Source organism: Arvicanthis niloticus, chromosome 22 (assembly GCF_011762505.2).
Source record: "Arvicanthis niloticus isolate mArvNil1 chromosome 22, mArvNil1.pat.X, whole genome shotgun sequence".
NCBI classification, from domain to species: Eukaryota; Metazoa; Chordata; class Mammalia; order Rodentia; family Muridae; genus Arvicanthis; species Arvicanthis niloticus.
In genome coordinates, this window is record NC_133429.1 from 4,070,607 (window position 1) to 4,097,385 (window position 26,779).

The 26,779-nt window shown below is 43.5% G+C and overlaps 1 protein-coding gene across 1 annotated transcript; it reads left to right on the top strand.

The window, feature by feature from the left end:
• The first annotated feature begins 8,984 nt into the window (after positions 1-8,984).
• LOC143435924 (uncharacterized) lies at positions 8,985-26,319 on the top strand. Its single transcript, XM_076919642.1, has 4 exons — positions 8,985-9,652; positions 18,217-18,250; positions 22,386-22,462; positions 26,230-26,319. Exon 1 carries the CDS (start codon positions 9,246-9,248, stop codon positions 9,630-9,632), a length of 387 nt encoding a protein of 128 aa, XP_076775757.1. The 5' UTR covers positions 8,985-9,245; the 3' UTR covers positions 9,633-9,652; positions 18,217-18,250; positions 22,386-22,462; positions 26,230-26,319.
• Positions 26,320-26,779: the final 460 nt, after the last annotated feature.

The window sequence follows — 26,779 nt, forward strand, 5'->3', positions numbered from 1 at the left end:
TCTGCTATCAAAGAGGGTTCTCTACTGGAAGAAATTACTTCAGAATATCAGAATAGCAAAACAAGCTCTGAAGTCATCATTTGAACCTTTGGTCTCACACCAAATAGCATCTTTTTTTTTTATTTTTGCTTTTATGGAGAGTGCTTCATTATGTAGCTCAGGATGAACTTTATAATCCCCCTGCCTCAGCCTCTCTAGTATGGACATGGAAATATGGACATGCACTGCCAAATCTGGCTAATGAGTAACAAATTTTCTTTTGCTGCAACTAGTTATTTTCGTATGTTTTTATGATATTGGGGTCTGAAACGTGGGTCTCACCCATGTCTTATCAGTTTCCTACCACTGAACTGTAAATGTAAGCCCATTCCAAGTTACTTATATCCCAAAGAAACCTAACAAAAGACTTTCTTTTTCTTTCTGTTTGTTTGGTTTTGGTTTTTCAGGACAGGGTCTCTCTGTGTTTAGAGTCCTTGCTGCTGTCCTGGATTCACTTTATAGACGAAGCTAGCCTCGAACTCAAGAGATCTGTCTGCCTCTGCCTCCCAAGTACGCCACCACAACTGGCCAAGACTTTAACAGAAGTTACCTTAACAGAAGATATGACTGGATATAATGGCTCAGCAGTTAAAAGGAGGGTTTGATTCCCAGTCTGTAATTACAATACTCTCTTCTGAATTCCAAGGACTAGTGTACATATGTGGTACACTAACATGCCCAGGAGCACATATATACAAACAATATAACTATAACTATATATGTGTGTGTATGTGTGTATATATACACATATATGAATGATATGAGGAAAGTACTGAAAATAGAAGACAAGCAGCTTCCCACACAGCACAACCCAGCACATACAGAACACATAAATGACAGTCGATAATCCTTGTTTCCAAACACTCAGCAGGATCTTCACTACCTGCCTTCTCAACCCTTACCATACAGACGTCTACCAAGCACTAAGGACAAAGAACAGAAACTGCATTTCTCCTGCTACTAACAACATACTTACTCAAAGTCACACTTGATAAGTTTGAAAACAAAAACAACAACAACACTAAGCAGCAAAAACTCATCAAAAAATAAAAAACAAAAAAGCCGGTGGTGATACCACACACCTTTAATCTCAGCACTCTGGAAGAAGAAGCAGGTGGATATCAACTTGGAGGCCAATCTGGTTTACAGAGTGAGTTCCAGGCCAGCCAAGACTGCATAGAGAATCCTGTCTCGAAAAACAACACAGTCCCTGTCTAAAAAGAAGAGGGGAGAGGAGATAAAAAAGACATTTCCACAAATAAACTCAGGCAAAGGTTTTATGAACTAGCCTTGAAATGTAGGATATTCTTTGATGTATGTTAAACCCACTAATTCATTTTATGACCTACTGTTTGAAAAAAGATAAAGAATTACTGTTGGGTGAGGCGACTCAACATTTGTCTCTGCACTCAGAAAGCTATTGAAGCCTCAAACAAACAGCAACCTTCTTTCCCTCAATCTCCAGACTCTACAAACTAAACCTTTTACCCTATTTTATAAGCAAAAAAAAACTGAGTCCTGGGAGATCAGAGTAGCCCAAGGGCAGCTGCCTTGTTTGACCCCCCCCCCACACACACACACTCAAACTCACTGGTAGATATTCCATGTGGCTCTCATTTTAACCACGCAATAATGCTCAGCTCCCCTAAAATACACTCTTCCTCAAAGTGAATGCCAACTATTTCAGATATAGAGTCCTCAAATTTAAGTCCCCCTTTAACTAGTCCTTTTCCTGTTTTTTTTTTTTTTAAACACCTGTAGTCATATATGTCTTATTGCCTGAGGAAGGACAACTGGAGATATTAACCATACTCAAGGACACAGGAATTACTAATTAGTATTTCTGGAAATTGCATAATACCAAGCCCAACAATATCTCTCCCCTGGCACTATTTTCACAAGGTGCACAAGTCTCTTGATGTAACAGTGGCTAGAAACAAATAAGCAATTTCAACCTTGAATGGAAACCAAGAAAAGTAGAGTGGCCACTGCAAAGTAGAAAATACCTGGACAAATAGTCCCAGTCCTTTCCAAAACAGATAGCAGTACAGCATAGTAATACGGTAAGACGCACTCCCAAACTCAGCCACACATAAGAGTGCCACCCTTTTCCACATCAAGGCTTAAGAATATTGATCCTGCCGGGCGGTGGTGGTGTACATCTGTAATCCCAGCACTTGGGAGGCAGAGGCAGGTGGATTTCTGAGTTTGAAGCCAGCCTGGTCTCCAGAGTGAGTTCCAGGACAGCCAGGGCTACACAGAGAAACCCTGTCTCGGGAAAAAAAAAAAAAAAATATTGATCCTATTGTCTAAGTCAGAACTGTGGCTTACAGAGAGAATATAATTTGGACAGGCATAGATCTGACCCTGACAGCTATCTCTTTCTAGTATACAGTGTTACCCAATCAAGACCACTTCTCCCTGCACCATTTGTGCACCAGAGGGCTAACATTATTTTCTCTATTGAAGGGGGAAGGGGAAAACACCATTTAGATAGATAGTATGTACATCATTAACTCCAGCACTCAAGAGATGCAAACTAACTCAATTTCTCTTACTTGGGCAGCTGTTGTGTTTTTGTTTTTGTTTTGAGACACAGTCTCAACTATGTAGCCTTGATTAGCCTGTAGACCAAGAAGGCCTTTACCTAAAGAAATGTGTGTCTCTGCCACTTCATGGATTAAAGGTGTGCACCATTACCCAGCAATTTCTCTTAATTTGGGGTTAATGTTCAAATTATCTGACCTATTTTGTATTTAAAAAAAAAAAAAGAATTACACATTTCATTTTTGGAATTTCCTCAGGAACTGGATCTTGTGGTCAAGACACAGAATCCAAAAGCAAGACCCCAGCATAACATTCAGGAACTACATATACCTACTTAGCCCATCCAACTGCCAGCTTCATCCTACCAGTCCCTTCTTAGGGACCAGAATACTCCCAACAATATCTGGGATCCATACAATTTAAATGAGAGCCAAGATGCAGTGACGGTCTGGAGAAATGATGTGCCTGCTGTGCCTTCACTCCAGCAGCATTTTCTGGTTCTTTCACAAAGTTACATCACCAGGCCTGCTTCTGCTGGATGGATCATTTCCCTAAACTGCAACAAGTATCTCAAAACAGATACCTTTACAACTAGTACATTTCAATTAACCCCAATATCCTGCTCTTAATATCTCATTACTGGGTAAGATGGACAACTCCCACCTTTATATCATCTCCTACATTAGTGTCTAAAGAAATTTGCTAGGAGGGAGACATAACACCCTTGGAAAGCACCTGGTGGATAATGGTATCTATCATCTCATGACTTGCCTAGAGAACCAAGTCCTGCTCATCAAAGTTCTTATTCCTATCTATGGACATACCCCATGCCTGGTATCTTCTTCCCACCTTTATCCTACATAATGCAAGCAGACAGTAAATACCTTAAGAGGGTACTGGAAGGCTGGAGAGACAGTTCAGCAGTTAAGAGCACTGACTGCTCTTCCAGAGGTCCTCAGTTCAATTCCCAGTAACCACATGGTGGCTCACAACTATCTGTAATGGCATCTGATGCCCTCTTCTGTTATCTGAAGACACAGTGTACGCATTTAAAGTAAATAAATTTACCAGAAAGAAAGAAAGAAAGAAAGAAAGAAAGAAAGAAAGAAAGAAAAGAGGGCACTGGATTGGTGACAAGATCTGTGCCATGCAAGACACTTATTTTAATGCAAAATAGGCAGATACATGCTTCTTGAAGGGCAAGGACAAATGAGAAACTGAAAGTCTGGCAGTAGCACCAGAATCAAGATGACATGCTCCAAAGTCTTAGGAGTAGAACAGCAAAACTGAGCAGTGACTGAATGCCCAGAGGCTGCTCAAATTCCTAGAATCACCATTCTTAAAGCATTCTGATAGCAGGGGCTCTGATCTCAGGACTAGGAGATTGAACTGGGGGGAGGGGGTGAGGGGGGCTTACTTCAGGCGTGGGGGACCAAGTACCAAAAACATTTTCTCAACAGCCCTGAGAACACATCTAAGAAAAAACATTTTGTATTAACACAACTGTCATTTATGAAAAGAAAATGTTAAAACTTTACTTGTATTAATAAGACAGTGCTAAATTCAGACCAAAAAAATGGAAATATATGTAATCTTTCTAGAAAAGTAACTTACAGAAAAATTTCAAATACACATTTTTTGATCTAGTGGTCTTATTACTAGAGATGAAAGAGAAAATCTGAAAACCACATCCAAAAATAGAAATTACGGTAGACTTACATGGTACTTTAAGTACTTTTTGCAATGTTCACCTGTGTAGTAATTTGGTTAAACAAAAGAAAGTAGCCAGGCTTTGCTGGTGCACAGCAGTAATCCCAATAATTGGGAGGCAAAATCGGGGGCTGACTGACCATGGATTTCAAGAACATCTAAGGTTATTGAGGGCATTGATCTCAAAAACAAAAACTCAACCAGAGTAAGTGCTCAGCAGATCAGTGATCTTCAGACCAGACAAGAGACTGCCAGAACCTACATAAAGGAAAATGAAGAACCAAGTCTAAAAAGTTGTCTTCTGATTTCCACTTGTGTACCAACACTCACATATTCTCTCACAATTATAAACACAAATTTGAGTGAGGGATATAGGTCAGTGGCAGAGTACCTGTCTAGTATCTGCAAGGTTCTAGAAACCCACTCCCTTTTTTTTTTTTTTTTTTTTTTTTTTTTTTTGGCGGCGGCGGGGGGTGGGGGTGGGGGTGGGGTGGGTGTTCAAGACAGGGTTTCTCTCTGTAGCCCTGGCTGTCCTGGAACTCACTCTGGTATCAAACTCAGAAATCCTCCCGCCTCTGCCTCCCAGGTGCTGGGATTGAAGGCATGCACCACCACTGCCCAGCTTAGAAACCCACTGCTAATTGAAAGTCCAATTCAATTTTTTTATGAAAGTATAGAGAAAAACTGAAAAGAAATAAAGATAGAATTAAAAGATAATTTAGGAGGGGGAAGTGGCTTTAGTTTGTTGTTGTTGTTGTTGTTGTTTTGAAAACAGCATGTAGCCCCGACTGCCGATCTGCCTACATCTGCCTCCCAAGTACTAGGACTAAAGCCTTGAGTGCACTACCACTGCCCAGCAAAAGAACTTTCAACTTTAAAAACATCCAAACTTAACCTTCCAAATTCTTTAAATGACCACATATTACTATTGTTCAGATAAAATAAAATTTGACGTGTAGTAGTGCACACCTTTAATTATAACACTTACAAGACAGAGGCAAGCAGATCGATGTTAAAAGCCTAGCGGGGTCTACACAGTGAGACAAATGTGACAAAAAGTGAAATGAAGGATAAGTCAAAGCTGTAGCAGTAGTAGCCCAGGAGTTAATAAGCACCTGCCTAGCTTCCATAAAGCCCCGAGTTCCATATTCCCTTGGGCCTGTGGGAGTTGAAGAGAGGTATATCTACACTGTTCTAAACCTGACACTAGACACTCTTTCAACAATTTATTCAGAGTAAGACACATTTTGTAATTTACCCTAGGAGATGTACATACAGTTTTTATTAAGATTAGCATGCTGTTTAGACCGAGAAAAAAAAGTATCTTCAAAAATAAAAGCTGTCAGGCATGGTGGCAAACATCTTTAATCCCAGCATTCAGGAAGCAGAGGCAGGACTTCAAAGCTAGCCTGATCTACAAAGGGAGTCCAAAACAGCCAGGGCTACACAGAGAAACCTGTCTCAGAATGAATGAATGAATGAATGAATGAATGAATGAATGAATGAATAGCTGGGCAGTGGTGACACAGGCATTATCCCAGCTGAGGCAGGAAGAGTTCTGTGAGTTTGAGGCCAGCCTGGTCTTTGGAGTTATTCCAGGACAACCAGGCCTATACAGAGAAATCCTGTCTTGAAAATCCAAAACAGCAAAAACAAACAAACAAACAAAAAAACAAAACCAACAACACCACCTTACCTTTACAAGAAAAGCAAGAGGGCCTAGAGAAAGCCAGCTCAGCAGTTAAACACACTTGCTGAGAGGCTTAGGTTTGGTTCCCAGCACCCACACAGCCATCCTTATTTAACTCCAGGCCTGAATGCAGTACAGATACATACAAGTAAAACATGCATACACATAAAATAAGTTTTTTTTTAAAGTATACTCTGTATATACTTCACACACGCAGACACTCACATATGCCCAATTAAAATTTAAAAAAAATACAAAATTTAGGGCTGGAAGTGATGGTGCTCAACTTTAATCCTAGCACTCAAAAGCAGAGGCAGGCAGATCTGTGACTTGAGGCCACCCTGGTCTAAATGCAGAGTTCCAGGACAACCAGATCTACCTAGTCTGAAAAAAAAAAAAAAAAAAAAAAACTAAAAAAGGTAAATTTTGGCTACTTCTTCCAGACTTTCATCTATACACTTGTATCAAACTGATCTACAAGCATTTTCTTGGACTGTCAAATGTTCTTTTGTTTTGATATTATGGTAATAAGCACAAGAAAGGGAATGCAGTTGGTTTCTGCAGAGCTGGGAGCTCAACTCAGATGGTATGGTGCTTGCCTAACATGCGCCAAGCCTGGTATATATGACCCTCAGCCACTCTAGAAATTATTGTGGTGCACACTTCTAATTCCAACAGGACATTCATTCATTGTAAGCCACCACTGAAGGTCCTCTGCAAGAGCAGCTGAGCCATCTTTCCAAACTCTAAACATCAAAATGCTTTATAACCACACAAACCATGACAGTGGGTTGTCAGAAACAGACTGCCCAAAATGGCTTTTCTTTAAAAACAACTCCAAGCAGGACATTGTGGCTCCCAGCACTTGGGAGGCTGAGACAGGACTGCCAAGTTTGAGGACAGCCTGGAATCAACCTTGTCTCAAAACTGTCTCCAGTGCCTAGAGGAGGCGCGTCTGTAACTGCTGTTGTTGCTGAGGATCCTGGTTCTGGTCCCAGCATTCTCATGGCTACTCACAACCATCTGTAACTCTACTGCAGGGGAATCTGAGGCCCTCTTCTGGTCTCCAAGGGCAGAATGTATGTGGTGCACAAATATTAATAAAAATAATCTCCAATCTACAGAATTTCTAACTCTCAAGTCATTCAACAGCCTGAATTGTGTAACTTGAAAATACTGCCACCTTCTATATCTCCAAAAACGAAAGTATAATTTGGTACAAAGATCACAAAAACTGGCTCAAAAAGATTATCTTTTGGAAACAAAGTCTAAATTCCTTTAAACAATTCAATAATTTAGTGGAAATTGTAGTAAGCAGTCTAAGATTCTCCAGCCATCCTTCGATAATGCGCCCCCCCCCCCCCGTGAAGCCCAGCCCTCCAAACTAGATACACAGACATCCAGAACATCCAACCTGTCCCAGCCACCTCTGCATCCTAGCTTTCAACTGTAGGCAAAATCCCTTATCTTTAGCACTTTGCATGTCCAGAATGCTAGCAAGATAAAAGAGGTTTACTTCCAGTTAAGACCAACTAATACCACTTAAAAAGACATAGACTTGAGTCCTTAAATATTTTATCATCTACCAAAGATATGATGGACAACTTTCAACAATATATTTTCTAATAGATTCGGGGCTTTTCCTTCTGGACTTGATCAATTCAATTCAAAGTCCTTGACAGCGTTACCTTCTCCAACCTTTGAAGTTGAAGCTTTGGGGAGGAAGAGTTACTGATAAATGCCTTCCATGGAAAGATCCTTCCAAATTAAAGGGGGGGGGGGGGGAGATGTCCTTGTAAATTACTGCAAAGCCCATAAAACAAGAGTGCCAGCTAAAGACTTCTTGAAATTGAAAACACACTCACAATTCCTTTTAATTTCTTTTTAATTTCCGTGCATGACATTCTTTACAACTTCCAAGGTCTACCAGTTCCAGGACTAACAATTTAGGAAAGTTGACATATCCATTCATAAAAAATTTTCAACTTTTATTATAGCACTGAGGGCACATTGGCTTAGAAGTACACTGCGAGTTGGATTTTAGTAACCAAGAACTATTAATACCACCTTTGATGGTAAGTAAAGACAATTCAATTCTCAAGAGGGCTGCTGCAAAAGATCACTGACATCCAACATATACACACAGAGGAGATAATCTCACCAGATTTCGAAAAGCATATACAAGTAAACAAGCAGGCTAAAACACTTAAAAAAAAAAAAAAAAAAACTTGTCTTGAGTAACAGGGAGGTCAGCCACTCAGCAGAAGCACATGACTCATGCACCGGCCTGAGCAAAAGTATTCACACCGTCCACTACACTAACGTGGGATCTCCCATCTCCAACCCAACTCCAGCTCGCCCTTGGGGGCTTCTCGTTTAAGTGTTATTTCCGTGTTTGTGTGTATGGGGGGGGGTCGTTTTGCTGAATCACAACTCCCCAACATCCCCACCCAAAACCGACATACTCCTGCCAGTAAGAAGCCATTGCAAGGTAAGCCACCAAGCAGAGACCCATCAAAACAAAGCACCCAAGGAGTGGGCTTCCAGGTTGGGATTGGGTGGGTCGAGAGGGGCTCCTGGTCCTTCCTCACCTTCCTGTCCCCTGGGTCCCGCCTGGAGCAGGCGTGCGATGGAAGCCCTCTCTCTGTGGACAAAATCTTATATACCTCTTTCTTTGCAGAGCTCCGGGCCCGGGGACAGCCGGAAAGGTGAGACTATGTTAGCGGGAACTCGCTATCCCAGAACTGGCAGGAGTACCCAGCTGACGGAAGGAGAGCGCGCCGGGGCACCACGTACAGGAGCGGCCCGCCCCAAGGGGGAACCGCAACCAGAGAGACCAGCGGCACCCAAGGCCGGCATCCCGGGCCGGGACTTACACCGGCCGGGCGCGCACCGCAGATCCCGCGGCAGCCGCTTCCTCCTCCTCCTCCTCCTCCTCCTCACTTGACAAAATGGCGGCGGCAGGAAGTGCCGGGAGCTTGGCCCGCCCCCCGCCCGCCCCCGGCCGCCCGTCCCGCCGCCCAGCGCGCCCGCGCCCCCGGTCCCGTTCCCTGCCGCCGCCCGCGCTAAGGGGGACAGCGGCGGCCGCAACTGCCCCGGCACGAAGTCCGCGAGCCCACCCGGCAGCCACCACACCAACGGCGCGGGCGGCCGCGGCAGAGCGCGAGCAGCACTAGGCTCCGGGCCCACGAAAATGCGGCCTCCCCACCCCCGCGCCGCGCCGATGGCGTAGGTGGTGGCGCACCGGCCCCATTACGCAATGCAGGTTACGCGGGCCGTGCCGTGGGGCCCCGGCAGCCCGCCTCGCGGCCGCGAAGGACACCGGTCCTCACCTGAGACGCTAGGCCGCACGCCGCCGCACGCTATCCGGGACGCCTGCGCCAAGCCGGGGCCCGTCCGACGCGCCCGCTGCGCCGCTGCGCTCACAGGCCCCGCTCGCCCGCGGGCACCGCCGGCAGCCGCCGCCGCAGCCGCAGCCGCCGCCACTGCTTCGGTTCCTCGGCTGCGGGAGAGCAGAACAAACAGCCCTGCCGCCGCCGCCAGCGCACTGATGTCACCACGCACGCTGCGCGCGCGGCCCCGCGTCATCGCCGCCTCCCGGCGTGCGCGTCCTGCGGGTCCTCCCAAGTCCGGAGAGCTTCGTTAGAGCCGGAGGCAGTTGTAGAGGTGAGGGCTGGAGACTGGCTCCCCCGACCGGGGGCGGGGGCGGGGAGTGGGGAGCCCTTGAAACACAATCGAGGGTCTCTGCGGACTGAGGGATGAGGCTGTGTACCCCACAAACTGAGAGAAGATTAAGAGAAGAGGTCCCTCGAAAGAGGAGTCTTCAGAGCCACAAGAAAACAGCTTTTCGGAGGAATCCAACACGGAGACCCAGGAAAGGAGCCTTGCAGAGGAGTGGGGATCGTCACATGAAAAAAACGACAAAAAAAAAGATTTTAAGCCTAAAGCAGACATCCAAAAATTTAAGTGATCGGATGACACTCAGAAGATGGTGAAGAGAGACATCAAAGACAGGTGATAGAGGAACATTAAGGCCAGAGGCCTGTGGTTAGTAGTGCCGAAATGTGAACTGACAATTGCTGAAAATACAGACCTGTTTCACTATATTCCCTACATTCAACTTACGGAATCGGAATCAACTAAGTTGAAGATATTCCTTATATCATTGTATCACTATATCTGAGATAAGGGAATAAGCCAGCAGGGATTTTTTTTTTTTTCCAGAGCAGGATATTAAGAATTCTTGGCCTTCTTGCCTCAGCCTTCCAAGTAATGAGATTACATGTGATCATCACCACACCCAGTCCTTGGCTGGCCACTGTGGAAGGTCTGAAGATTGATCAGTACTGATCTCTAAGCCTAGGGCACTCTCCTTCTTGTCCTCCGGATTAACTTTAATTCTTGAAGACGTAAACTAGCTCCCAGCATACTCTGAACTAGGTATATGACCCCTTGAGAGGTTGCAAAACATCCCAGCCTGGAATGTTTCTCTGTATAACCCTGGCTGTCCTAAAACTGACTCTGTAGACCAGGCTGACCTTGAACTCAAAGATTATCTTTCTCTGCTTCTTGAGTACTCGGATTAAAGGTCTACACTACAACCACACAGCAAAAAAAAAAAAAAAAAAAAAAAAAAAAAAAAAAAAAAAAATAGAATTTTTAAGGTTCTCCTTACAAAAAAAAAAAATGTGTGTTTGTGTGTGTCTATTCCAGCACTAAGAAGGCTGATGGGAGAAAAAAAAAGTAGGCTGAGGCAGAAGACTCATAGATTGAAAGGCAGACCACCCCACATAGTGAAACTGTCAAAAAATCAAATGGTCAAACAGTCCAGTGAGATGGCTCCAGTGTATCCACTGGTACTTGCTGCCATTTCTGACCACCTGAGTTCAATCCCTGGGACTGGCCCTCTGACCTTGAAACATAAAGTCTTATTTAAAAAGCAGAACAAGAAAAAAACTGGTCTACAGAGTGAGTTTCAGGACAGCCAGGACTACACAGAGAAACCCTGTCTGGAAAAACCAAAAAAAAAAAAGAAAAGAAAGAAAGAAAGAACAAAAGTATTCCCTGCCATTTGCCATTTTGTTTTCCTCAAGATTAATCAAAGATAAATCATTGGTAAATTCTGAGCCAAGTAAAAATTAAGTTCTACTTTTGACTATGATGAGATGTGATTAATTACAAGAAGTAAAGAAATTGTAACATTTGTTACAACTTTGGGTTGCAGACATTGAAACATTCCAATATTGAAATCAAAAAATAGTCTGGCCTTTAATCCCAGCATTTGGGAGGCAAAAACATCCAGATCTTTGAGTTCGAGGGCATCCCAATCTACTTGGGAGTATCTGCCAGTCAGGGCTACTTATATATGAGACCTTTTTCTAAAGACTGGTGCTTTTGTTTGTATTTGTTTGGTTGTCTGGGTCTCACTATGTAGCCCTTACTGTCCTGGAACTCACTATGTAGACCAGCTGGCCTCAGAGATCCACCTGCCTCTACCTCCCCAGTTCTGGGGTAAAAGGGCCTCCCCCCCTACACACACACACAAGGCACAGGGCTAGGCTTAGTATGTTGTGGTTAAAAAAAACAAATTTGTATCACCTTTAAGCTGAACTGCCCCCACTCCCACTTCTCTTGTGTTACTAATTTAATTTACTAGTGTTACAGGCAACAAATGCTTTTGAAAATAATTTGGAGCTACCAGTTTGCAAGGTATAATAAAATCTGGCTTGCTGCCCTTCCTGCCCCCCCCCAGGGTAAATAAAATAGAATGCCACTGAGACATACAAAAATGGCAATTTATACCCTGGTGGGGGCGGTGCCTGCCTTTGATCCCAATACTCTGGAAGCAAAGGCAGACAGATCTTTATGTTCAAGGCCAGCCTGGTCTACAGAGAAAATAAATGCCAGGGCAGCCAGGGCTATGCAGAAAAACCCTGTCTGGAAAAAGAAAAAAAAAATTATAAAGTAAAGGAGTGTAGCAAGTCCTAGGATGAAATGCTATGCAGAAAGAAGTTTTTCATTTGTTTTGTTTTTTTTTTTTTTTTTTTTTTTTTGGAGACCAGGTTTCCCTGTATGGCCCTGGCTGTCTCTGTAGACCCCAGGCTAGGTTCCAACTCAGAGATCACCTGCCTCTGCCTTCAAGTTTCATTTTATTAGTCATACGTCATCTTAGAAATTCAATCCAGCCAGGAGACACTGTAGCTCTTGAGGCAGTATCTCAAAACTCCTTTGGCAAACAATGTCCCATTCCTTCTGTTTTCTGCAATATTACTAAACATAAATTTTTGGGCTTTCTTTTCTTCTTTTTTTTTTGGGGGGGGGGGGGGGCGCGACAGATTTACCAGTTAAGAGCACTGACTGCTCTTCCAGATGTCCTCAGTTCGATTCCCAGCAACCACATGGTGGCTCACAGCCATCTGTAATGGGATCCCGCTCCCTTTTTCTGGTGTGTCTGAAGACAGCTACAGTGTGCTCATATACATGAAATAGTGTTTTTTCTTTTGTAAGTATGTATATGTATGTGTACTGGAGTCCATGTATATAGGCTTCCAAAACCAGAAGACAACTAATAGGATGAGTCTGTTCCCTCACCCATGAGCTTATTGACTGAGCTATCTCAAACTCCTTATACTGTTGACTGAGCTATCTCAGACTCCTTATACTACTCACTTAATTCTGAAGTACTAGTGAATTGAACCCAAGGTCTTGAACAAGTCAGGCAAATGTTCTACCACTGAAATACACTCCCCAACCACACAATTTTTAAAGTTTTATTTATTTTTGGTTATTCATATACATGTATATTCATATACAATGTATACATATATACATTGGTTTGATGTATATCCCAGACTGCTCTCAATATACTAACAACAGTCCTGCCTCAGCCTCTGGAGTACTGGGATTACAGGTGTGCCATCATCTTTGTACCTTTTCCTGTTACTGTTGTGTTTACAATACTAAAGCCCACACCAGATCATTGAAAATATTAAATAACAGGCAGCAGTGGTATACACCTTTAATCCCAGCATTCAGGAAGATCTCTTGTAAGTTTCAGGCCAGCCTGGTCTACAGAGTGAGTTCCAGGACAGCCAAGGCTACACAGAGAAACCCTGTCTCGAAAAACAAAAAGCTTATGTAGGATAATTGACGGAGAATTTCAATCCTACTGACCTAGATGTACTTGTTACTCTTCTTTCACCTGTTTTAAATTTTACAATTAAACTTAGCCATCTCTAAAAACCAAAAAGATAATGTTAGGAATAAAACATGAAGTACATTAAGGCCCAGACTAGCCTTAAACTTGAACTATAGGTAAAGATGACCTTGAACGTCTTATCTTCCTGCCTGTCAGTTCTACTAGTTCTGTGATTAAAAGTGTGCCAACATGCCTGGTGATCTGCAGTGCCGGGCATCAAATAGAGGGCTTCATAAATACAAGGCAAGCATTCTGTGAACTAAGCCTGACACAAATAATTCTAATGACTGATTTTAAATATGGTACTCGTTTTTAATAAATATAATAAAACCAGATAGCTATGAGACAGCACGTAGGTGCTAGGAATCAAACCCAGGTCCTCTATACGAGGACCCAGTGCTCTTAACCACCGAACATTATATTTCAGCCCCTAACATTACTACATTGATATTTACTTTGTGTCCTATGCTATAGCTAAGGCTAGTAATCCCATGTACCAATCGAATGCTTAAAATGAAGCTGCCCTGAATTAAGAATTGTAAACATAAACTGCATACTTGTTTTAAAGCATTTTAGGTGATGGCTAGAGAGATGGCTTAGTAGTTAACAGCTCTCGTTGCTCTTGCAGAGGACCTGGAGTTCAGTTCCTAGCTCTTCTTACATTGTAGTTCATAATTATTAGTAAATAGCTCTGTTCCAGAGAATCCAATACATTCTGACTTCCATCAACTCCAGTCACACACATATGGTACACATATATACATATAGGCAAAACATAAATATTGATGATTTTTAAATTAATTTTAAAATTAATGTTTTAATTTCATGTGTAAAAATGTAACACGCTTACTTTTATATTGATTACATGTTGAGATAATTTTGATATATAATGGGCTATACAAAATGCAATATTTAAGGGACTGTGAGATTGCTCAGCTGGTCAAGGTACTTTCTACTGAGCTTGGTCTGATCTTTGACAGTATGAGACATGAACAATATGCACTCATCTCAGATAGGAACCAATGAGGAACCAAGATAATGCTGTTACCAAAGTCTAACTGGGTAAACCAATGAGTTTTATCAGGGTTACTTACAAGAGCAGAAACGACTCAGACAGGTGCCTCAACAAAACCCCACCCCAGCATGAGTGACAGCTCACAAAGAGCTAGAAAAAAGAGTTTGTATATGACTTGTAGGTAGATTAACAGGCCAGAGAGCAGAGTAGAATCACTGGTCTACTTTGGTCTGAGAATGTCTTTAGTAGTCCTCACTGCATCTCTTCAGTTTCAGGGACTTCCTGAAACCTTTTGGTTGTTGATTTCCTCATTGGGCCACTCTTTAAAATACCCTGATTTTTTTTTTTTCCTTAGATTTTGTTTTGTCCTGTTCTGTCAGAATAACTCTAGTTGTTCTGGAACTCACTATGTAGACCAGGCTGCCCTCCAACTCACAGAGATCTGCTTTCTTTTGCTTCCAAAATCCTGGGATTAAAAGTGTTAACTAGCCGGGCGATGGTGGCGCACACCTTTAATCCCAGCACTTGGGAGGCGGAGGCAGGTGGATTTCTGAGTTCGAGGCCAGCCTGGTCTACAGAGTGAGTTCCAGAACAGCCAGGGCTACACAGAGAAACCCTGTCTCGAAAATAAATAAATAAATAAAAGTGTTAACTACTATGGTGTCTTGGAGCATTTCCCTGAAGGCCAGAATGTATTTATTCTTGGGGAAATTGTAACATAACACCAGATTTAAATTCTAGGCATTTAACAAAGTAAACGGAGCAAAGAACTCCTGTAAGCTATACAGTAATGTCTGTACTTCATTTATACACTAAATAAATGTAAAAAATATTGTACTTAATTTTATGTCTTGTTTAATATGAGTACAATTGATCACATATTTCTTTTCCCAAGGACCTCACACATTACCGCTAAGCTTACCTTCACGCCCTTACATTTCTTTCCACTGAACAGGGCTAGTCTAGGTAAGAGAGAGGCAGAGAGACCTGTGTGTAAATATGCAGCTATGCTAGTTGATGATCTTTCTCAACTGCTCTCTACATTAAAACAAGCCCTTTACCCACCGAGACGTCCCTCCAGGCCTAGGCTGGTTTGTTTTTGTTTGAGGGGTGGCATGGTTGGGTTTGGGTTTTGGTTTTCCAGAGATGAGTTTCTCTGTGTAGCCTGGGCTGTTCCTGGAACTTACTCTGTAGACCAGACTGACTTTGAACTCAGAGATCTACCTGCCATTGTCTCCTGAATGAGTGTGATTAAAGGTGAAAGACACCACCTCCTATCCAGGCCTAGGGTTTTATTATTTGTCTTTGTATGTTGTGTGCATATGAATGCAGGTGCTCAAATAAGCTCCAAATGGGTCGCAGACCCCACCCACCCCTACCCCCGGAGCTGGAGTTAACAAGTGGTGGTGAGATCTGCTATAAGGGTTCTGGGACCTAAGTGCCGGTTCTCTGCAAGAGCAGTTTGGGAGTTAGCAGATGTGGGAATTGGGAATTGAACCCTGCCTTCTGGAAGAGTAGCAAGAGCTCTTAAATGCTGACCTATCTCTCCAGTGCCCCTCCTCCACCAACATAGCATTTTCAATTTTCCTTTTGTTGTTGTTGTTTTATATGCATTGTTGTTTTGCCTGCAAGTTTGTTTGTATGAGGGTGTCAGGCCTTGGAGCTACAGACAGGTGTGAGCTGGGAACTGGGTGCTGGGAATTGAACCCAGGTTCTCTGAAAGAGCAGTCAGTGTGCTCTTAACTGCTGAGCCAACTCTCCAGTCCCTTCAGTTTTCTTTTAAGCCGAGGTCTTTCTATATAACTGTCCTGGAACTTACTCTGTAGACCAAGGTGGCCTCAAATTCACAGAGATCTGCCTGCCTCTGCCTCCTGAGTGCTGGATAAAGGTATGCACCCTGAATTTCTGATCCTCCTGCTGTGCTAGAGTTATGGGCATGCTGGAGATGGAAGCCAACCAGAGCTTTGTTTTTGTTTGTTTTGTTTTTTTGGAATGAGTTTTCTTTGCGTAGCTCTGGCTGTCCTGGACTTGCTCTGTAGACCAGATTGGCCTGGAACTCAGATCCAGATCCGTCTGCCTCTACCTCCTAAATGCTGAGATTAAAAATGTGTGCCAACCATTGCCTACCTCCATCCAAAACTGTGCTCACTCAGATCATAGGCATGAGATGCTGGGGACGGAAGCCAGGGCTTTGTGCATGCTAGACAAACACTCTCCCAGTCATGGTCTTCATACATTTTCAAGTAGCTTCTTGCTTTTGAGCTGCAGTGGGAGGAATGGTTTGTTTGTTTGTTTGTTTGTTTGTTTGTTTTTACCTATAGCCCAGCTGGCCTCCAACAACCTGTGTAACTGAGGCTGATCTGAAACTAGTGATCTTCCTGTCTCTAATGGCCAAATGCTAAGATTACAGGTTTATGCTACCACACTGGCTTTCAAGTATTTGTCACACACCTTTAATCTCAGTATTTGAGAGACAGAGGCAGGGGGATCTCTGTGAGTTCAGGATTAGCATGGTCTACATAGTAAGCATCAGGACCACCGGAGATGTGTAGAGAGTTCCTGCCTCAACCTGCCTAACCTTCCAAACAACTCATACACATTTTCCTTTTCAATGATCAGACTGTAGGTCTAACTCAGCAATAGAGGACTTGGCTAGCATACACCAGGCCGCCCTGTGTTTGAGCGTGGAAACACAGGTACACACCTTTAATTCCAATATTTGGGAGGCGGAGGCAGGCAGATCTCTGTGCATTTGAGGCTAGCCTGGTCTTTAGAGTGAGTACCAGGTCAGCTATGTAGAAAGACCGTGACTCAGCAAAACAACAATAAACCATTCCTCCCACTGCAGCTCAAAAGCAAGAAGCTACTTGAAAATGTATGAAGACCATGACTGGGAGAGTGTTTGTCTAGCATGCACAAAGCCCTGGCTTCCGTCCCCAGCATCTCATGCCTATGATCTGAGTGAGCACAAAGCCCTGGCTGGAGTTGGGCCATGGTGACACAGAATCTTAATCCCAGTTCTTGGGAGGGAGGGAGGGAAAGAGAGAGAGAGAAAGAGAGAGAGAGAGAGAGAGAGAGAGAGAGAGAGAGAGAGAGAGAGAGGACATGTAACATTTGGTAATGATTTCTTGAAGTCAAGGATATATGCACACATACAATTTGAGCGCTTTTGAACAAAACAAAACAAAAAACCTAAATGTTTTTGTCTTGTATTGATTCTATGTCAGTTTTCAATTAGAACCTGTCCTCAGTGTTATTACACTAGAACTTTCACACACAGTTTAGAAAGCCATATCTCCTGATTCCTTAAAGACTGGTAGAGTGCCGGGGATGACAAAAAACAAGTCACCAAGATCATTTTAGGCTTGGTAGATAAATTACTTTCTTTTCTCTTTGCTGTGACTAAAAAAACAAATAAACAAACAAAAAACAACCTGGGAAGAACAAAATGAACTCATTTTGGCTCCCAGTTTGAGTTTCATAGCCTTTTCCTGGGAGATGTAAATAAACACCTCACCCCAGCCGGGTGGCGGTGGCGCACACCTTTAATCACAGCACTCGGGCGGCAGAGGCAGGCAGATTTCTGAGTTTGAGGCCAGCCTGGTCTACAGAGTGAGTTCCAGGACAGCCAGGGCTACACAGAGAAACCCTGTCTCGAAAAAACAAAACAAAAAACTAAAACAAACAAACAAAACCTCACCCCAGATAGGGGGCCAATGACAGAACAAGCTAATAATCTCACCAAAGTCCAGGTTAGCACACCACTGAGTTTGTTGGACTCACTTACAGAACTCGGCTGAGCCCAAAGAAGCTGTGTCATTGAAGTCTCTCCCCAGGAGGATGGTGGCTGTCCCATAGACAGAGTCCATTACTGAGCCTTCCACGTTCCATATAAAACTAGGGAGAATGACAGCTGAAGGTGTGTAGAAAGCAGTGTCAGGGGGATCGTGGTATAAAGTGATATAATATATATATATATATCCTATCATGACAGCTTCCTTCTCTCTTTTTCTCTAGCTCAAGTCCCTCTCCATTTGCAACCCCAAGCCAGGTAACTGAAAACCCACCTACCTCTATTCCTTCCAGTAGTTGGCTGTAGTCAGTTTAGTCAACCAATAGTTTTAAGTTAAGGAGTAAGGTTTGTGCAACAAAAGCTGGTTATGTGTGACAATTCTCTAGATGGCATCCCATCTTGACCTTGATACAGAGTTTAGCATTACAATGCATAACAACAGACCATGGGATGCCACGGGACTACAGTTATACAAGGTTGTAATCTACCCTATGGGTAATTGAACTCAAGACCTCTGGAAGAGCTGGGGAGCACACATCTTTAATCCCAGCACTCAACTGGCAAAGGCAAGCAGATCTCTGTGAGTTCAAGGCCAGCCTGGTCTACAGAGTGAGTTTCAGGACAGCCAGGGCTACACAAGAGAAACCCTGTCTCGAAAAACCAAAAAAAAAAAGAAAAGAGAAATGAAATCAAACCTGACCAAACTAAAAAAACCTTCTGGAAGAGCAGCCAGTGATCTTAATCTTAACTGCTGAACTATCTCTCCAGTCCATAAATAAAAAAAAGAAATGGTATTTTATTATATTTACTTATATATTACATTATGTATTTATATATTCTTACATATATATATATGTATATATATATACATACATACATATATATATATATATATATATGTATATATATGAGCTTCCAGAGGTCCTGAGTTCAATTCCCAGCAACCACATGGTGGCCCACAACCACCTGTAATGGGATCAGATGCCCTCTTCTGGTGTGTCTGAAGACAGCTACAATGCATATACACAAAATAAATATCAAAAAAAAGACAGGATATGGACCATGAGCATATGGCCAGAAGAAACAGCAAGTATTTGAGGTATACCTCTGGAGATGTAGCCAATCCAGCAGTTAGAAAAGTAGATTAGAGGTTACCCCCAATCAGTAATTGTCAAAGCCAAATAAAATAACCACAGTCTGAGTCTCATTCACTTTGTAAGACAGGAGAAGTTTAAACTGATTCAACTACATTTTCTCATATAATATATCCTGATTATAGTCCATGGAGTCCAGAAGAGGGTTTTGGATTTCTTGACACTGAAGTTAGTGCTGGGACATGGACCCCAGTCCTCTGCAAAAGCAGCAAGCGCTCTTAAACACTGAGCCCTTCTTCCAGCTTCAAGTTGTTTCCCCCTTCCCTTCTCCCTCTCACTCCAGCCCCTCTCACCCAGCTCCGATTTTTAAATGGTGCTGAGTACATGCATGTGCATACAGTGCCTGGCGCTGAGTACATGCATGTGCGTACAGTGCCTGGCACTGAGTACATGCATGTGTGTACGGTGCCTGGTACTGAGTACATGCATGTGCATACGGTGCCTGGCGCTGAGTACATGCATGTGAGTACGGTGCCTGGTGCTGAGTACATGCATGTGCATACAATGCTTGGCGCTGAGTACATGCATGTGCATACAGTGCCTGGCGCTGAGTACATGCATGTGCATTCGGTACCTGGCGCTGAGTACATGCATGTGCGTATGGTGCCTGGAGCTGAGTACATCATGCATGTGCATACAATGCTTGGCGCTGAGTACATGCATGTGCGTATGGTGCCTGGCGCTGAGTACATCATGCATGTGCATACAATGCTTGGCGCTGAGTACATGCATGTGAGTATGGTGCCTGGCGCTGAGTACATGCATGTGCGCATGGTGCCTGGCGCTGAGTACATGCATGTGCGTACAATGCTTGGCGCTGAGTACATGCATGTGCATACAATGCTTGGCCCTGAGTACATGCATGTGCGTTCGGTGCCTGGCACTGAGTACATGCATGTGTGTACGGTGCCTGGCGCTGAGTACATGCATGTGCGTACGGTGCTTGGCGCTGAGTACATGCATGTGCGTACAATGCTTGGCGCTGAGTACATGCATGTGCGTTCGGTGCCTGGCGCTGAGTACATGCATGTGCATACAATGCCTGGAGGCCAGCAGTGTGAGAACCGTCTGTGTCTGGAATTACAGGCAGTTGTAAGCCTCTTCACATGGATACTGGAAACTGAACTTGGTCCTCTTCATGAGCAGCAAGTGCTCTTAGCCCCTGAGCCTTTGATGATCCAGCCTCCAGCCCCTCCCTTTTTCTATGGAAGAACTTCAGTGCCCTGATCTTGAGGATCTTTTGCAAGTAGGCACAGCGGCTCTGATGACAACAGCACTGGCCACTGTCATAGGTCAGTGTTCTGTAATAATTTTGAGAAAACCAAGCCAAATGCTAGTGCTCATTACATTAAAAAAAACAAAACTTACCTATTATGTATTTGGGTGCTCTACCTGCAATGCCACCATGTGGGTGCTGGGAACTGAACTCAGGACCTCTGGAAGAGCAGCCAGTGCTCTCAACCACTGAGCCATCTCTCCAGCCCCCTGATCTTGCATTTTTCTTTCTTAGTCTACACCTGACTTGAAACTATGGGGATGGTGCTACTCAGCTCAGGGTGTTTTCCCTCTTCAACCAGACCTTTCTGGATGCAACTCACAGACATATCTAGAGACTGTTTCCACAGTTATAGTCCAGTGACAAGTCAACACTGCAGTGGGCTGTAAGATCTCTAAAATACTGCCAACCCTTACAACCAACTTTAGCATAAAGACAGCCTTACATAACACCTAGACAAATAAGTGTGACTCTGTTCTAATGAAGTTTTATAGACAGGTAAATTAGGATTCCAGGCCCAGTCATGGTGGCACTTAATAGGCAAAGGTGGGAAGATTTTTGTGAGTTTGGGTCCAGTCTAGTCTGTGTGGCAAGTTACAGGCCAGTCAGGGCTACAAAGTGAGATTCTGTCTCAAAAAAATAAAAGGAAATAAAATTGACGGACATAGTGGCACATACTTTGAATCCCAGCACTCAGAAAGCAAAGGCATGAAGGTTAATGTGAGTTTGAAGGCAGCCTGGTCTTTATATTGACAATTCTAGGACAGACAGTCAGAATTACATAGGAAAAAACTTGTCTTACCTCCCCAATAAAATAATAATAACTAATAAAATCATGAGTCAGGAAATAATTTTATTCTTTTTAGCTTGTTTTGTATGTGCATGTATGTACATGTTTGTGTGTGTGTAGACGTACTTGTGTTGGGATTTAGAGGTGCTCATGCCCATGTGTACATGTGGAGGACAGAGAACACTTGAGGGCCACTATGCCCAGCCTTTCATTCAGTTTCTGGGGATTGAGTTCAGAACCCCACGATTATAGAACAAGCAGTTTCCTGACTGAGCTATATCTCTCAGCCCCTCAACAGGGTTTGTTTGTTTGTTTGTTTATTTTGGGGTTTTTTGTCTTCTTTTGAGATAGGATCTCACTGTGTAGACCAAGCTGTCCTTGGGAGTCAGTTTTCCCATTCCACCACATAGGCTGGTCCTTGGGGATCAGACTCAGTCAGGCTTAGTTACAAGCTCCTTTACCCACTGAGCCATCTGACCTGAGACTTTTGAGGTTGTTGTTGTTGTTGTGAGCTCGTGCACGCTTGCATGTGTGCACGTGTGCTGTTTTGGTGGTGGTGCTAGAGAACAAATGACTGGAGCCTTGCACCAGTCTGGGCGAGCACTCCAGTATTCCTAGCGTTTCAGTGCTGGAGAGACATTTCATGGTCCACAGCATTTACTGTTCTTGCAGAGGACCTGAGTTCAGTTCTTAGCTCCCATGCCTGGTGGGTCTCAGCGACCTGAATCTTTAGATTCAGGCTATATCACCTGTAACTCTAGCTGCAGGGGATTCAACGCCTATTGCTTCTGAGCTTCTGAGACTTCCACTCACATGCACATTGCACCCCCCCCACACACATAATTAAGCATACTTTATTTTATTTTATTTTTTTGAGACTGAGTTTCTCTGTGCAATCTTGACTGTCCTGAAACTCACTCTGTAGACCAGGCAGGCCTTGAACATGCAGAGATCCTTGCTTCCTGAATGCTGGGATTAAATGTGTGTGCCACCACTACCTGGCCCTTAAAAATACATTTAGCAAATAGTTGTGTGAAAAATATTTTTGTGTAAAGGTATATCTTATATGTTAACACAAAACAGTTTTCACCCCAAACAGAGTGAGTCATAGTTGGTCCAGGAATAGATTCAGGTTGCCTCAAATGATGGTTATATGAATTTTTTTTTTTATAGTCACATGACAGAATAAAGTCGTCTGCCAGGCATGGAGGCATGTGTCTGGAATCCCAGCATTTGAGAGAAGAAGGCAGGTGAGTTTGAAGTCATTTTCTGGCCTATATAAAGAATAAAACAACAACAACAAAAAAGATTTACCTGTGGTGGGTAAAATAAATAAAATAAATAAATCTATTTAAAATGAAAATATTTGAGTCTGGGAAGATGGCTTAGCAGTTCAGAGCATTGACCTCTCTTCTAGAGGACCCTGGTTCAATTCCCAGCACCCAAATAGCAGCTCACAAACTGTAACTCCAGTTCCAGGGCATCTGACACCCTCACACAGACATACATGATATGCACACAGACATCCATGAAAAACACCAATGCATGCATATTAAATAACTAAGGTATTTTAAATAATATTTTTGGTCCTCAGCAAGCATGTCAGGTGGCTTATGACTGTTTGTACCTTCAATTCCAGAGTATCTGAGGCTTCTGGCCTCCACAGGCACCAGCATACATAAGGCACATAAATACACATACATAAAAGAGGGGCTGGAGAGATGGCTCAGTGGTTAAGAGCAGTGTCTGTTCTTCCGACTGTCCTGAGTTCTATTCCCAGCACCCACATGGTGGCTCACAACCATCTGTAACCATAATTTCATGGGATCCAGTGCCCTCTTCTGGTATGAAAATGTACATGCAGGCGTATGGTGTATACATGAATAAATAAATCTAAAAAAAAAAAAAAAAGAAAGAAAGAAAGAAAGAAAGAAAAGAACACTTTGGAAGAAGCCAGAGGGTCAAAGGACAAAGGGCCAGAAGACATTATCATACATGGCTATTTATCTATTGCAACCACTTTATTTAAAAGAAAAAGGGAAAAATAAAAAGCTAGCTTTACCCTGATGACATTGAGATTCTATGGCCCTGGAATTCCTATTGCCCAGCTTGCTGGGACACTTAAGGTTTGAACAAAGTTCACACTAGTGGTGGTCATGAAAGCCTACCCTGGAATCAGCCCCAGTGTCGGCAGCGGTTTCTTATGTGGTGCTGAACAGCCACATAAACACGAGCAGCTCTCATCGAGCCAAAGCAAGGAGGCCCATGTGCTCATCTCTTTTTTGTGTGTATGTCTGAAGCAGACAAGGTAGATGGACTTTCTTAGAGCAGTGCTGGGCATGCTGGTGCCCACGGCAGTCCCTGACCACGGCAGGCAGAGGCAGGACTCAGGAGTCCACAGGTAGTGTTGGTTACGTAGTGAATTTGAGGGCACCCCAAAACACCAAATCGACTGGAGCTGTGAGTCAGCACTTGTTGCTCTTTCACAGGACCCAGGTTTGGTTCCCAGCACCCACATGGCAGCTTAAAAGCACTGGTATTTCCGACTCAAAGGGACCTAATGGCCTCTTCTGACTTCTCTGGGCACCAGGCACACTTGTGGTTAGTAAACACAAGCAAACACTATACAAATACTATAAAATATATAAAATATTATATATTATAATTGTTGTGGTTGACCCAAACACGTCTGGTCAAGGAAAACACAACTCAATATTTATGATTATAAACTCCTTGGATTGGGCAGATTTACCACTGTACTACTCTATTCCCCAGCTATGAGATCCCTTAAAACCTGTGGTTTTCTTTTTTTTTTTTGGTTTTTTGAGACAGGGTTTCTCTGTGTAGCCCTGGCTGTCCTGGAACTCACTCTGTAGACCAGGCTGGCCTCGAACTCAGAAATCCACCTGCCTCTGCCTCCCAAGTGCTGGGATTAAAGGCGTGCGCCACCACCGCCCGACAAACCTGTGGTTTTCTAAGCCACGTTCTTCTCCTCCTCCTTGTCCTTCCACCAAGGGCTCCAACGGCTCCTCTAGCTCTTCTGGCTCTCTGTTTTCTCTGTCTCTGTCTCTCTCTCTCTCTCTCTCTCTCTCTCTCTCTCTCTCTCTCTCTCTCCTCTCTCTCTCTCTCTCTCCTCTCTCCTCTCCCCCCCTCCCCCCAACTCCTCTTCTCCCTCCTCCTCTTCCGACTCCTCCCCTAAGCCTTTTTCTCCACCTCCCCTTCTACTGCCCAATCACTGGCTCTATCCTTTATTTTACAAATTCAATTGGACAGAAGGTTCACAAGATTCACGCCTCCTCTGCAGCCCCTCCTAGGAGTGGAAATACCATGAAAACAGAAGGCTGGGGCTATCCACAACACTTAATAATTTTTTTAAAAAAGATTTTATTTTATTTATGAGTACATTGTAGCTGTCTTCAGACACACCAGAAGAGGGCATCAGATCCCGTCACAGATGGTTGTGAGCCACCATGTGGTTGCTGGGAATTGAACTCAGGACCTTCAGAAGAGCAGTCAGTGCTCTTAACCACTGAGCCATCTCTCTAGCCCATAAAACTTAAAAAAAAAAAATTAAAGAACAACAAAACAATAGAAGGAGCTGAAGAATTCTGGGATTAAAGGCTTGTGTCACCAAACCTGGCACACATCTTTATTCCCAGCACTAAGGAGACAGAGGTCAGCTGATCCTATAGTTCCAGGTCAGCTTGGTCTATAGAGAGACAGTCTGGGCTACACAGGGATATCCTGCTCAAAACACCAAAATCCAAAACTGAAAATAACCAAATCAAACCAAAACAACAAAAGGAAACCTGCAGGGCTTTTCTCTAGTTGTTTTCTTTTGGTAGATGCAGGTTCTTACTGTATAGCTCTGAAGGGCTTCCATCCCACCCTGTTGCCTCACCATGCCAAGTGCTGGGGATATGGTATAGGCATGTGCTACCTCATCTGGCCTATGCTGAGCTGTTGATTTTAAAAGAAGGAAAAGAAACTAAACATTGGTGTACCTCTGAAACCATCCATGCTGATCCATTTATCCTTTTCATCTTGATAACTTAACTGGTGGTAATTACTCAGTGTATGCTATTGTTACCTTTTACATTTTTGTCTTTTTCTATTTATTTATTTTTGAGGTAAGTTCTCACTATGTAGCCCTCACAAACCTGGAACTTGCTATGTACTAGATGGGCTTGGAGTTTACAGAGCTCCTCCTGCCTCTGCCTCCCGCATAATGGGATTAAAGGTGTGTGTCACTGTGGCTGGTGATTTTTTTTTTCTTTGTAGGGATTTAATTTTATTGGTGTGTGTGAGTAACTATATGTGCATGCTTGTGTGTGAGTGCCCATGGAGACCAGAAGACTTCAAAGCCATTGGCTGGAGTTACAGGTATTTGTGAGCCATTCAACGTGGGTCCTGGGAACCCATCTCCAGTTCTCATTTTAGAGCAACCAGTGCTCTCAACCGCTCCAGCCCTGGTCTGGGGCTTGCCTTTAGGCCATCAGCCCTTCTTCTTGACTTTATTTGCTGATTTTATCTACTTTCATTTTATGTGTTATGAATGTCTCTCTGGATTGCTTTATTCACCACATGCATGCGGTGCCCACAATGGCCAGGAGAAGGCATCAGATTTCCGTCTCCCCTAAACTGGAATTGCAGATTGCTGTGAGTCGATGTGTGAGTGCTGGGAATTGAACTTTGCAGGGATCTTTCTACACTTACTCCTGAGGTCTGCCTGTCTCCTGTGTCCCCCATTGTTGCCCAGGTTAGCCTAGGGATGTACTACCATGTCTAGTGCATTTCTTTTCCTTTTAAAAAATTACCTTGCGGGGCGGTGGTGGCGCACACCTTTAATCCCAGCACTTGGGAGGCAGAGGCAGGTGGATTTCTGAGTTCAAGGCTAGCCTGGTCTATAGAGTGAGTTCCAGGACAGCCCGAGCTACACAGAGAAACCCTGTCTCAAAAAAAAAAAAAAACCAAAAAAAAAAAAAAAATACCTTTTGTCTATTTTTGTGTGTTTCAGGGTGAGAGATGCACGTGCAGTCAAAAAGCCAACTTTCAGGTGTCCGTTCTCTTCTTCTCCCACATGTCTCTCAGGGATAGAGGAGTGGCTGTAAGCAAATGGCAGTTTATAAAAGGAAAAAGAAACTGTTACAATGAGTTGGTTTAATTTTGATTTAACATGTTAATTACAACAATCAAAAGAGGGGTTTTGATTGCTGGACTTCAATGCTTTGATAGCTGGATCTTTGTGGTCAGCCCCAGGGAGAGAAGTGCCCAAATAAGGGAATAGACCCTGGTGACTAGAGCTCCTTCAAGTGTACTAGATCCTCTGGAACTAGTCACACAGCTGTGGGCAGGCACTTGGGTAGGAACAGAGCAGTATCAAGGGCTTTTACTTGTTTAGTCATCTCACTGGGTTCTGTGTTTTTTGTTTGGTTTTTGAGACAGGTTCTCATGCTGAAACCTAAGGTAGCCTTATTAAACTCACGAAAATCTAACACGCCTCAGCCTAAGTGCTGGAATTTCTGATGTTAGCCACCATGCCAGGATGGGATTTGTTGTTTTTGGGT